Here is a 13,918-nt window from a genome sequence, read left to right as displayed (position 1 = left end):
ACAGAGGATTGAATTAAATATAATCATAACATGCTTTCGCTGTAAAAATCATTATAAACGTTAATTTGAAAGTGCATTAGACCGGCATTCCTCAAGGTCGCGGGTAACTTACGTCATCACCATGAATTTGAGTGCATTGTAGTTTTATTAAAGTAATGTGTAAATCAGAATTTTTCTGCTTGATACAAATACCATAAACCACTTTGTTTGTTCTTCATGGTGGCTATTTAAAAGTGCAGTAAAGCGAAAGTTGTTCAATTCAAGTTAAATTAAATCGTGATTTGGTTGTTTCTTTGTGATACTAAAAGTAATGCCTAAAATAATAAAAATTAAGTTGATTTTGACAAGTCCGTTTTGTGTGGTAAAATGTTCAAATATTACAAAATTAATTATGATAAAAACTTATTAGCCTTATGTTAAAAACAATATTCAGTTTAAAACAGACACAAGTCCATGAAACATTTGTTTAATCAACAAAAAAACAAACAAATTTAAATCAAATAAACAAATCCATCCTCTTCCATTCACCACAAATCCAATCATCCATCAGTTAGCCACGAATACCATCCGTAACTACAAATCCAGCCATCCATTCATTCAGTCATTCATTGTATAGAAGCAGTGCATCGAGCAGTAGCCATCGAACTCTTTGTCAGAATAAAAAGCTCTATACACCCCTTTCTTCCCATCACCACAGTATCCAATTGTGTCTTTGTACAGCCAACCACATGATTCACACGTGGAGAGTTTGAACTCCACTCTTTATTTGTCTTTTATATCTGGACTTGTAGATTTCCAGTCAGTGATGCCTACAAAAAAAAAAAAAAGATATTACCAAATGAAAATCTATTTAAAACACCTTATTCATTTAATTAAAGTAAAGAACACATACTGTCGAGCCAGGCCAAGTGATATTTTCTACGGAAAACTTGACTGCAGACAATGTCACAAAACTTTCTTCACACAAGTGAGAGTGTGAGGAAGGCTCCATCTCCTTCATCGAAAACAACATCTAGAAGAATCTGTCTGAGCAGGTCTGATGGTAACTGAATTAAAGACAAAATTTATACACAAAATAAATGACAAATGTAAAATGGGAAATAAAAAAACTAAAGCTAGGCTAATAAAATATATTCAAACATACATCACAAAGGCCTCCTTTTGGATCCATGGCTGAAGGAGGAAAAACTAAGATATTGTCAAGTGCATCACCTTTACAATGCTACATACAAACCTCTATTTAACACTTAAAATAAAAGACAAAGATGCAATAAATGGCAAAAGGTAAAAGTTACATGTATAAATGTATATTTGCTATAATTTGTCATAACATTAAACATATGAATCAAGTGATACTTTGTGACAACTTTTCTATTTTTTATTAACTTACTACATTTGTTTTCACCCGAGAGTACAGGTGCCTGAGACACGCATTCCATTTTTCTGGGCCTTTTTCGTTTGACAGGAGACCTTGAGAAAAAAAAATTATATTAATTGCAGTGCTAACTGCCTTCACTTTAAAATGTAAAAAAATAATAATAATTTACCCTGAGCCTTCGAGCAGGAGCCCACACCACCATCTCCTTATTTTTGTCATATTAGCCTGTTTCAAATAAAAAAAAGACAATTACTACAATGTTGAAAAATCCTTCTTTTATACTGGCTAACAAAGTGTTGAGCAAAGACTCACCTCAGAAAAGTCAAAATCAACATCAAGTGCGATGTACAAGGCATACTGAAAGTCAAAGAAATTGTCAAGATCTAAATCTATTAATGCGGATGTCCATGTAAATTGTTAAACTTACCATTAGCATAAAGACTCCACAGTTATTTGAGAAACTCTGCATTGGAATATTCTGGGTAATGTTAGGAATAAAAATGAACATTCAAAATAAAAAAAAAAAAGAATTAACATTTAAACAAGATTGTTTTATATTGCATGTTGGATGGCTGTAATTATTGAAGAACTTACTGAAAGATCCTGACAGGACAACTCAGTCCAATGTCCAGGAACAATTTTCTGGGCAACTCTCCTATTAAATGTGCCAAACACGCAAAAATCAACAACAGCAAGTAAATTTACATGAATCTGAATCAATAACAGAACCATGGCGCATGCTTTTTTGGGAATGATGAGTTTTACATTGTCCTTTTTAAAATATTTTCTTAATTCATATACTTAAAATTCACATTTAAAACTTATTAGTTTCCACATCATTCCCAGAAGAACCACAGAAACAATAAATAAATACAGAACAAAATTAAAAAGGAACAAAAACAAAAAAGCTGAATGGTTTAAAACTGAACCACCATACAGCAAGAACGCTTGAGCAAGAACTGCTGAACCAGAACTTCTGAACAAGAGCTATTGAACTTGTAAAAGACCTGTACACTTGACTGTATCTGCCATCACTTAAGCCACTCTTGCAGAGTGAATCAAGTAAAAAAAGCTGTTTGAGCTTTGGACGCAGTATCTGCAAAATGTTGTTAAAAACAAAATATCCTGACATTTATTTGAAAAAACTTGAACATATCATACCAATAACTTACACAAATCATCCAGTGTGACTTGCTCCATGATGGAAACAAAATGCAGTCTTTCGCAGATGCATCAACCTGTCACAAAAGTACAACCCAATTTATGACAAAATATTGCAGAGTTTGTACTTTGCAGAAAGGGGTTGCCTTCTTTGTTTTATAGTAATACTTAATGTTACGTTGCCTAGAACATATAGTAAGGAATTTCAGTTGATGAAATCCAAATCATCATCACCATAAACCAGACCAACTAACCATTAAAATATTACATTGATTATGCAAAGTATAAATCCTTACAGGGATATGTAACATGGGATCTGCACACAGCGGTGGAATCAAAGTTGCATTTACATAGCTGTTCGAAGTCCAGACTTGAACACCCTAATAACAAAAAAAAAAAAATTAAAAATAAAAATATAAACAACAAAATAGATTTAGTTATTATTTCTTTAATTTTACACACAAAAGTTACCTGCAATGCGCTGATGTCTTCTATTATCTTGAAACAGCAATTCAAAATCTATGAAGAAAAAAATGGTTCACTTGAACAAATTATATGGAAAGCAAAAGTAATACATAACACTTTACAACCATGCGCCATGAATCATTTATCAAACATAAGCAAATAGTTCATTTGTTAAGCATTAACTCTTCATCAATAGACATTAATAAGCTATTTATAAAATACTGCTACAAATACTATTGTCTTGACATATAATCACATTTATAAATGTGCTTAATGATTGTATTTTCATACATTGTTAATGATTGCATGGTTAACAAACTATTTGGAGTAGCTGGTGTTTTTTTAAGATTCAGAAAAAATAAATAAATGATTAATAAACTATTCAAATCAAAATTTATAGATATTACTTCTTGGGCATATAGTAATCGTTACTTTGTGTTAATAAAAGCTTTATTAAAGGCAATTTAAGTGAGGACAATTTATGATATGTAAAACTCTTTTAACTGACAATTAAAGGCTCAGATATAATTTAAACTAAAAAAAGGAAATCTACTATTCAGAGCAAAAAACTAATTTTAAAATGCAAAAAAGTACCCATTTAAAAAAAAAAAAAATCTGTGCAATCTTATCAGTAAATGAAAATAAATCGGTGCAATCTTATCTGTATATAAAATTACCCTTTAAATATATCTGAAAACACTGAAATGTTTTATAGTTATATCAAAATGCTGTTTTGCAAAACGGAATGCTGTATTTTGTTGACCATTTTAATTATTTTTATATGTATGTAAAGATTTATTGTCCATTCAATAAAGAGCCTTTAATTTTCATTTATAAGGGATTTACAAAGAACAAATAGTCCTCACTAGATTAGGTGACAAAACTGGGAAATTGTCTTAATAAAACATTAATTGTTATACAAAGTAACCATTGCCAAGTGCCTGACAAATAAGTGAAAATATTAATTAAAATAGTTTATTAATCATTTGCTAATACTGAATGATATTGAACACCACCAAGTACTCTTCAATAACTGATAAAAATAACACTTCAACACATTATTTTGTAGTGAAAAAAGAATCATTAAATATGAAAATACAAGCATTAAGCACACTATACATGTGATAAGTCAAGAATGCACCTTTTGTGCATTTGTAACTTTACTTAAAACTGCTTACAAATGTCTATTAAAGGTAGCTTTAATGCTTAAAATGATTAACTATTTGTTATTGCTTTATAATAACTAACATTATAACATTAATGAGCAAATTTATTAAGTGTCACCAGTCATTTTGGAAAAAAAAAAAAAAAAAAAAAAAAGATTACATACCGTTGCCTCAGCATCGCGTTCTAATCCCAGCGTCTGAAAATCTTCTCGCATCAGGGTGGTGGAATAAATGCGTGCCACATGTTCGCTCTGACTTTTATTTGTGTCTAGCACATCCATGAGCTATATGGGGGAAATAAATAAATCAACATTTAAATACTAAAAATTTGATGCTCCTCACATCGTATAAAATTCTCATTTAAACACCTTTTCCTCCACTGATTTAGTCAATGGCTGTTCCCAGGAGGTCTTCAAGTAATCTTTCAATTTTCTTGCAGCCACCTTTTGTGCGTTTGGCTCACCATTGCTCTTGTTTTTGCTTTCAAAAGATGACCCTAGAAATAAAGCATACCAGTCAAATTATTTTTAAAGGAAAATCTGATTATTGTGCTGCTAACTTTAAATTGCGAAAAACAATTCAAACATGCCAATTGATCTTTTACCTGACAGTGCTTGCCCATGCTGGTCCAGGGTAACCTCAGTGCAACCAACATGCTTGGCAAGTTGTTCAACAAACCTATTATTTTTTGCAACATTGTAGTGGTGCAACAGGTTACGCATGAGGAACACATGGTTTGTTGGCTTCATTACATTCAGAAAATAGTTGTTTTTTCTCATTTGAGAAAACAACTGCTCAGCACATTGAGAATTCACTCTTCCAGCCAACTCTGGTACAAGCTGTATTTTGCGAAGTTTATCGCGTGAATCTTTGGTGTTGTTTTCATGGAAACGGTCATAGAGAACGTAATGCTCACATGTGCCAGTTAATGGATGCCCATTTACATCAGAAGGGAAATTCTTCTCTTTAAGCCACTTTAAAGAAACTTTCAGGTTTCCCTTCTCTGCTGCTGTAATATTGGCTTCATTTGGCTCCAAAAGTCGACCTTCGTGTGGACTGAAGGGAATCATGTTCGGACTGCGAAGATTTGCATGAGCAGCCAGTCCTCTTGCAAAATCATAAATGGTCACATTGGGGAGATGTTTCCAGGACATTAAAATGTCAGTAAAGTCCCGTGGACTTTCAGCTCTCAACAAAACTTTAAGGCTGTAAACAACACCGCAGGGGCACATCACAACTGCCCAACCCCCTAGATAATAATAAAATGATTTCAGCAATTTGTTCTTTTAAAACAATATTATTATTTTAAAAATAAATCCAATGCAATTGTTGTGAATAATAAAGAGAAATAACTATAGAATTACACAAACCTGATGCACCCCAAACCTTCTGAAATATTTTGTCGTAAGATGACCTGCTTTGCATTTCACTCCTCAGTCTTGTTATGAGGTCCATCTTCGATCCCTTTTTACCTAATCCGCAAGACTCGCATAGGCGTCGGACAGCACTAACCTAAAACATAATATTTAAAATAATAGTAATAAATAACAACAACAACAACAACAACAACAACAAATCCACTAATAAAAAACTAACTTGAAATAATTGAGAATGCAGTTAGTACTATCACAATATTAGAAGTTGTCAGAAAAGGTTACCTTCAGTTTCATCAGCTCATCAATTAGCCTCTCCTCAGAAACTGGAAGTTCAGATACTGGATTAGAGGTTGATGGCTGAACTTTTTCCCATTCAGTATTCAAAACAGTTCCAGACTTCCTGGTGTTAACTCCAATCCAAGGTGCCCAAAGGTGAAAATTTGGTTTAACAGCAAATGGATTGTGGTTCCCACCTGTAAAAAGAACCAACAACACCAATAATACTATAATTAGTATCATTATAACAAGTATACTTTTACTTAAAAAACAAAAAAAACAAAATGTAAACATTTTAGCTAAAGAAAAGATAAACATATCTGAACTGTGTGCTTAGTACATCTACTAAACTGAATGCATCAAACACAAAATAAACAAACTTACATGGCACAAGACCTCTTGCAATAATTTCCAATCTCAGGGAATTCCAAAACGCCTCCACATCTACATGTCCATTAAAGTTTGCAGGCGGTTTTTCAGTTTCACTTACTACAAAAAAAAGGTAGTTAGGTAACTGGATAGTTACACAGAATGGACAAATTGATAATTTTTTTTTAAATTAAACAATGGAGAAAGAGGCAGATAATTCAAACATTAAAATTTAAACAGTTATCATACCTGGCATACTAAAAACTCCTTTTCGATGTGCATCCATGATAACAACAGATGGATGGAATCCACACTTTAAGCAGGAAAACTGATAATTGTGGTCAGTCAAGGCTTCAAAGTGCAGATAAGCACAAAGCACAGTTATGCAGCTTGGATAATGCATTCCAGTAGATACAGAAAGAGCTTTACAGACTCGTTCAACTGCAGTGTGAGACTAAAAGAGGAAATTACATATTATTATTGACAACAATGTTCAATATAACTCCAATCCTAAACAACCACTGTTCTGCAAAGTTTAGCTCTAATGACAATGTAACACACCTTAATAAGCAATACACTAAAAACCTCCCACCATGTCTTGAGGCAGGATGGAGCTAAACTATGCAGAACAGCTGTCCTTTAGGTATCTGGACACCCCAGGATATGATAATCCATCTACTATACCTGTAGGAAACTTCTAAGCAGCAGACAAAATTTCACACTTAGTATGATGTGGTTATCATAGTTATGCAGACCAGAGTTCCATTCTTGGTAGCGATATGAAAGGCCACACACTGGGCATTTCTTGCAATACGTTTCAACATCTAAAAACAAGCAAACAAGCATGCAGTTAATAGTAAATAAATTTAATACTCATTTAAATTATTTGCTTCTAGCTAACAAATACCAACCTTCGATTATTCCAATTGTTGTGACAATTTTGGCTTTCTTGGAGATGAGCAAAGGGTCACTGAGTGGTACTTTTTCTGAATACATTGAGCAGAGCATTTCATCTGGAACAAGTACTTTTGGGAACTCCTTTTCACAAAAACTTGTTGTTGATGAAGGAAGGGAAGATGGTATCGTTTTTATGGTGAAAATGTATTGCACCATTTTCTTGAGATCATCATTTGTTGGAGGGTACACAGTGCTCTTAGAATCATCTTTTGCCAAAGTATGATCAGGATCTGCTGGCAATAAAGACTTTGTGGCCAAGTCCTCCTCAGTGCTCTTCACTTTTCTGAACATATTTCGCTTTGTTTGAAAAAGCAACCACTTGGACACTGCCTTGTGTATGCAGGAGTGCCTCGGTCTACTGCAAGGGCAATGCCATGTGTTATTTTTGGCATTATAAAGAACCATAATTCTGCCCAAACGGTTATAAAACGAAACTTTCGGCTCAAATACGGAGATGTAATGCATATGAGATGCACTTCCAATGTCAACATAAGATGCAAGACATGTATCTTCTTCCTCTGCTTTTTTTTGCAAATTTATACACTGTTTCTTGCGATCCTCTGCAAACCATCTCTGGGTGACCATTTCTTGCAAAACCTCTTCCTGTAAGGAAACTTTTGAAGCATCTGATCTGCAATAATTAACTGATTTTAAGTGGGTACACTCACAGGATCGCATACCAGATCTCCTTTTAAAATCAATTAGCGCATTACAGATGTCAACATCGCAAGTCACCTTATGCGAACTGCCCCATGTCTTTTTAATTACATGGACAGGAATGCAAGGGCCTTTTGAAGATTTTGAAACGGCGAACACACCATTTTTTTCATCAATGCACAGGCTTCGAAGACAAGACAGTGCAGTGACGTCATGCTCAATATTTGAATGAGCTCTTTGGGTGTGTTTTTTAAGATTTTTCTTTAAAATACAAATATTGCAGTGTGGACAATTCACCCTTTGCTCCTGCTTTCTTTGAACAACTGTCACCTTGGCGGTCTCTTGGTTTGGAGTGATAGTAGGATGTACCGTTTGCCTGTTTGGAGGAGGTGCCATCTGCCTGTTTGGAGTGCTAGGTGGAGGTGCCATCGGCCGGTTTACAGTGCTAGGTGGAGGTGCCGTCTCACTGTTTGGAGTGCTAGGTGGAGGTGCCATCGGCCGGTTTACAGTGCTAGGTGGAGGTGCCGTCTCACTGTTTGGAGTGCTGGGTGGAGGTGCCATCGGCCGGTTTACAGTGCTAGGTGGAGGTGCCGTCTCACTGTTTGGAGTGCTGGGTGGAGGTGCCATCGGCCGGTTTACAGTGCTAGGTGGAGGTGCCGTCTCAATCTTTGGAGTGCTGGGTGGAGGTGCCATCGGCCGGTTTACAGTGCTAGGTGGAGGTGCCGTCTCACTGTTTGGAGTGCTGGGTGGAGGTGCCATCGGCCGGTTTACAGTGCTAGGTGGAGGTGCCGTCTCACTGTTTGGAGTGCTGGGTGGAGGTGCCATCGGCCGGTTTACAGTGCTAGGTGGAGGTGCCGTCTCACTGTTTGGAGTGCTAGGTGGAGGTGCCGTCTCACTCTTTGGAGTGCTAGGTGGAGGTGCCGTCTCATGGTTTACAGCACTAGCTGGAAGTGCCGTCTCACTGTTTAGAGTGTAAAGTGGAGGTGCAGTCTCATGGTTTAGAGTAGCAAGAGGAGTTTGTTGTCGAGCTGTCTTGGTGCAATGAGTAGAAGAATATTTACAAAAATGTATGTGCTTGATGAAATCGGACTTGTTTATAACCGTTTTGGAACAGTAGCAGCAGTGATAGTGCTTATTTTTTCGGCAATCCAAGTGACAGTCATAAATTATGAAATCTGCAAAAATACAGATAAAAAAAAACATTTATTAAAACCATTTAAAGCATGTTTCAAAAAACATTCAAATGTAACAAAAAAAAATTAATCTGACAAGGAAAATATGCAAATCACATATATGACATACAAATTCATATTTTATATGCATAAGGTGTCATATAGGCAACAATTGTAAAATATTGCAAAAAAAATACAATTAAAAATACTCTAAGAAACTTATACCACCTAGTTTGGAACAAGTAAAAGTTGAGTAAATGATAGCAAGTTTTGGCTGAACTATCATTGGAAACTTTTATAGACTTTTGGCCAGCATTAAAAAGCTGAAATCTTTTTTGTTTTGTCATTTACTTGTTGTTTTTTTAGTGAATAATAAATAGCAGATATTACAAACATGTATTAGTTAATTAACAAACGGAAATTAAAACATACTAAAACAGATTAAATGTGTGCTATAATCAATTGTTGTCTTTTAAAATTAGTGATAGACAGTTAACATTAACTTTAGGGAAAGCAAAAATTCAATACAAAACAATACTGAAACTTGTATTTCACTGCTATATTTTATATATATTTTGTAGTAATGTAGGTTTAAAACAGTAATAGTGAAAATACAGTTGACTTAGTCATTGCAATGTCCAGTTGTGTGTGTACACACTCTTTAAAAGGATATTTCTAAAGTGGACATATTTGCTATATTTCGTAATACATGTTGCATACATGGCATTTTATATGTATCACATATGAGCTTGTATGTCATATAAGTTATGCAATTTACACGTACATATTGGCATACATCAGATGTAGAATCGCTCTTCACGTCATCACATAACGTTATCACCCAAATAAATCATCTTAAAATGCAAACCACCAAATAATTGGGTACTTATGGTCGTGATGAATTGCTCGAATTTTGTGACTCTGCAGATGACTATAAATCATATGAACAGGTCTCAAAACATCTGCACAAAAGGGACACCTATACAAACTACCACTTTGCTACTGTTCAATAGAAATGCAGTCATCCCCGTCATCTTCGCTTCTCACCGTAACGTGTCTCTATCAACCACAAATTACGTAAAGTAATTATTAGAGTTACTGTTACAACCCCGGGGCAGTCTAGGGAAGTGGGGTTGCACACTTGATCAAGGATTTTGTTCAAACAAACACTCAAAGAAAATTGAACTCAAAGTAATGACCACATACAAGAATTGCTGTGCAAATAAAGTGATTTATTACAAGTGGTGATAAGTGAAGCAGTAAGTGAGCTATTTACAATATTTACAATTCACAACCAAAACAAAAACCTAAATTAGAAAGACTGGCTATGGGTGGCGCTAAAGCAAAGAAACAATCAAAACCAAACAGTCTTACTAATATCAAATCCCCGCTAATCTAGTCTAATAAACAATAATGTGAAAAATAAATCTTCAACGTCCAAGACGTCTTACCTAAACTACACTAACTATCCACTTAACCAAAAATACACGGGTTGGCGCTCACCCCCTTCCCTAGTGTATCTCTAGACAGTTGAACTCCTATGTGTTGAAATGTATATCACGTGACCTACTTACCTACCAGTCTTTCTACCAAACCTCTGTAGGGAAACATGAGGAAAGGGAATGAATGATTACACAGGTAAGAACAGACAGTGACTAAACCAAAATAACAACACAGTGTAAATAAAGGATAAGACGGACTATATATCACAACAATACTTAACAAAATGGGGATATAAACACAGGTTCAATCAAGCGAGCAAACAAGCACAAAAACCAGTGACAAGGTGAGCCAACAAAGACTGTCAAACTGCTGGCAGACAAAAAAAAATATATAGTGAGCTGGAGTAATCTGATTGGCTGAAACTGGAACCGAGTTGTCACAGAGGAACCAATCAGCATAAAGCAGTGTCAGGATTGGTTGCATCAAGTGGATGTGAACCAGCCAATCAGGAACAGCAGTAGGCAAAAACAAGGAAGTGAACTGGAGTGATAAAAAGAAAAACACAATGAGACACATAGTAATACAACCATAAATAACTGGCACGTAACACCTCCCCACTAAAGAACAAACATATAATGTTTGTAAAAGAAATATTTTTAACAACGAACATTCAAACATAAATAAACAAATCCACAAAAACTGAATTGTCAAATTTAAAACTTACGTGTCAGGTCGAGACAGGGTATCAGCCACAATATTCTCTTTCCCCTTCTTGTGTCGGACCTCAAGGTTATAGCTTTGTATAATCAGTGACCAGCGCATCAGTCTCTGGTTCTGATTATACATGCGTGACAGAAAGACAAGTGGGTTATGGTCTGTGTAAATCACTACTGGAGTTGAGCTGGAACCCACATACACTTCAAAATACTGTAGAGCCAACAATAGAGCAAGAGCTTCCTTCTCAATCGTTGAATAATTCAACTGGTGTTTGTTGAACTTACGGGAGAAGTAGCAAATCGGATGGTCAATTCCTTCCTTATCTTCCTGCAGCAGGACAGCGCCAGCTCCTACAGCACTTGCATCTACCTCCATTTTAAAAGGCTTTTCGAAATTTGGAGCCATTAACACGGGAGCTTCACACAGAAGTGCTTTAATACTTTCAAAGGCATGCTGGCATTCAGATGACCACTTAAATTGCCTAGAAGGGCTCAATAAATTTGTAAGAGGCGTTACCACACTTGAAAAGTTCTTGCAGAAGCCACGGTAGTATCCCGCCATTCCTAAAAACCTCCGCAATTGACGACGAGTATTTGGGGTAGGAAATTCTGCAATGGCTGTTACTTTTGCTTCTACTGGGCGGACCTGTCCTTGACCAACCCGTTTACCAAGATAGGTGATGGTTGCCTGAGCAAACTCACATTTTGCCAAATTCAGGGTTAGATTAGCATTGGCTAGTCGTTGGAACACAGTTTTCAACTGAGACATGTGCTCTGGCCATTCAGAAGAATAGATCACTACGTCATCCAAATATGCATTACATCCTGCAACTCCTGCCAGTACAGTAGTTATCAAACGTTGAAACGTAGCAGGTGCATTGCGAAGTCCGAAAGCCATAACCTTATACTGCATAAAGTGATCAGGGGTAACAAAGGCCGATATGTCAGATGCACAAGGTGTTAATGGCACTTGCCAGTAACCCTTTAACAAGTCTAGTTTAGTCACAAAACGAGCAGAACCCAAGTTATCAACACAGTCCTCCATGCGCGGCAATGGATAGCAATCAGGAACTGTCACTGCATTGACCTTGCGGTAATCAGTGCAAAAACGATTTGACCCATCAGATTTGGGAACGAGAATGCAAGGGGAGCTCCATGGACTACAACTTGGAGCTGCTAGTCCATTTTCACATAGATATTCCACTTCCTGCTTCATAATTTGTCTCTTTCGGGCATTAACACGGTAAGGATGCTGTTTGATTGGATTGAAGTTATGAATAACAATATCGTGTTGTATAACAGAGGTTTGCGTCGGAGTGTCATGAAACAGTTCTGGGAATTGCTCAATCAGATTTTTAACATCCTTCTTTTGGGTTTCTGTCAAATGAGTCAAGTGTGAGGACAAGTTTTTCAGAATCTTAGAGTTCTGTAACAAAGCACATTGCTGTGGAGCATTGCGCAGCACTAATCCATCCTCATCTAGCTCTGTGGAAATGTCAAAATCCATGTTCATAAGTGCAATGGGTTTTGTCACTTCCTTTTTCTCAATTTGATCTTGTCGTACCGAATATGCTTTGAGCATGTTAACGTGACAAACACGGGTTTTTCGTCTCCGGTCAGGTGTGCGCAGGACATAATCAGTATTACTGATTTTGTGGTCAATCACATACGGCCCTGAAAATCGTGCAGACAATGCAGAACCAACAATTGGCAAAAGGACCAGTACTTGGTCTCCTGGTTTAAATTCACGAACCACAGTTTTAACGTCAAATCTTTTCTTCATTTTACCTTGCACAGATTTGAGTGTCTGTTGTGCCATGGAACAAGCATTACGTAATCGCTCCCGAAATCTACTCACGTATTGGGTCACATTCGTTTTGCTATTAGATTCCGAATCTAAAAGTTGTTCTTTCAACACTTTAAGTGGGCCACGGACAGTGTGTCCAAACACAAGTTCAGCTGGGCTGAATCCGAGGGACTCCTGTACTGTTTCACGTACCGCAAACAGCATCAGGGCCACTCCTTCATCCCAGTCATTGCCAGTGTCTAGACAGTACGTTCGCAACATGGATTTCAGTGTCTGGTGGAACCACTCTAGTGCTCCTTGACTCTCTGGATGGTAAGCACTGGAAACACAATGTTGAATAGAAAGTGACCTTAACACCTCGTTAAACACATTTGACATAAAATTTGTCCCTTGATCACTCTGTACGACTTTGGGTAGGCCAAATGTAGCAAAGAATTTGGTGAGAGCTTTAATGATTACGGGTGCAGTGATTTTACGTAATGGTATGGCTTCAGGAAAACGTGTAGCAGCACACATTATTGTCAACAAAAATTGGTTACCGGCTTTCGTCTTTGGCAACGGACCTACACAATCAACAATTACCCTTTCAAAAGGTTCCATCATGATTGGTATAGGATTAAGAGGAGCAGGTGGGATTACCTGATTAGGTTTACCACTGAACTGGCAGGACTGACAGGTGCGGCAGTATCTGGCGACATCTTGCTTCAACCCTGGCCAGAAGAAATGCTTCAGGATCCTGTGATAGGTTTTCGTGATTCCTAGATGACCAGACAAAACATGATCATGCGCAAGAACTAATACTTGCTGTCGGAAAACAGAAGGAACAACCACCTGATATACAGTACTCCATTCATCATCTTGCTCCATTGCAGAACTCCACTTACGCATCAGTAGTGCATTCTCAACAAAATAACCCACCTGTTTCTGTTTCAACTGTTCTCGAGGAACGACTAATTTGAAACATTTGGATAAAGT

The 13,918-nt window shown here is 36.6% G+C and overlaps 1 protein-coding gene across 2 annotated transcripts; it reads right to left on the bottom strand.

The window, feature by feature from the left end:
* Window positions 1-450: 450 nt before the first annotated feature.
* Window positions 451-10,780, bottom strand: LOC110437863 (uncharacterized). 2 transcript variants are annotated; one of them, XM_073924342.1, is made up of 21 exons: window positions 7,103-10,780; window positions 6,876-7,015; window positions 6,441-6,645; window positions 6,207-6,311; window positions 5,829-6,019; window positions 5,541-5,682; window positions 4,775-5,419; window positions 4,539-4,666; window positions 4,335-4,454; window positions 3,011-3,058; window positions 2,836-2,919; window positions 2,551-2,616; window positions 2,386-2,474; window positions 1,973-2,033; window positions 1,806-1,856; window positions 1,691-1,735; window positions 1,548-1,603; window positions 1,391-1,470; window positions 1,145-1,173; window positions 893-1,046; window positions 451-809 (listed from the first exon to the last, which is right to left on the bottom strand). In XM_073924342.1, the coding sequence occupies exons 1-20, from the start codon at window positions 9,006-9,008 to the stop codon at window positions 960-962; spliced, it is 4,278 nt and encodes a 1,425-aa protein (XP_073780443.1). In that variant the 5' UTR covers window positions 9,009-10,780; the 3' UTR covers window positions 451-809; window positions 893-959. The 2 variants fall into 2 exon arrangements, with proteins under 2 accessions (XP_073780443.1, XP_073780452.1); XM_073924351.1 differs by lacking the exon at window positions 2,386-2,474.
* Between the last annotated feature and the right edge of the window lie 3,138 nt (window positions 10,781-13,918).

Source organism: Danio rerio, chromosome 2 (genome assembly GCF_049306965.1).
Source record: "Danio rerio strain Tuebingen ecotype United States chromosome 2, GRCz12tu, whole genome shotgun sequence".
Classification (NCBI taxonomy): domain Eukaryota; kingdom Metazoa; phylum Chordata; class Actinopteri; order Cypriniformes; family Danionidae; genus Danio; species Danio rerio.
This window is presented reverse-complemented; position numbering and strand designations above follow the sequence as displayed.

Excerpts from the sequence above, each read along its gene's own strand:
- LOC110437863 (XM_073924342.1), bottom strand. The coding sequence starts at position 9,008 with ATGTTTTTTTTTATCTGTATTTTTGCAGATTTCATAATTTATGACTGT. Across the intron at positions 4,667-4,774 it reads GCATGGGCAAGCACTGTCAG|GGTCATCTTTTGAAAGCAAA; the intron begins GTAAAAGATCAA and ends CTTTATTTCTAG. Across the intron at positions 1,174-1,390 it reads CTCGGGTGAAAACAAATGTA|CCATGGATCCAAAAGGAGGC; the intron begins GTAAGTTAATAA and ends TTCCTCCTTCAG.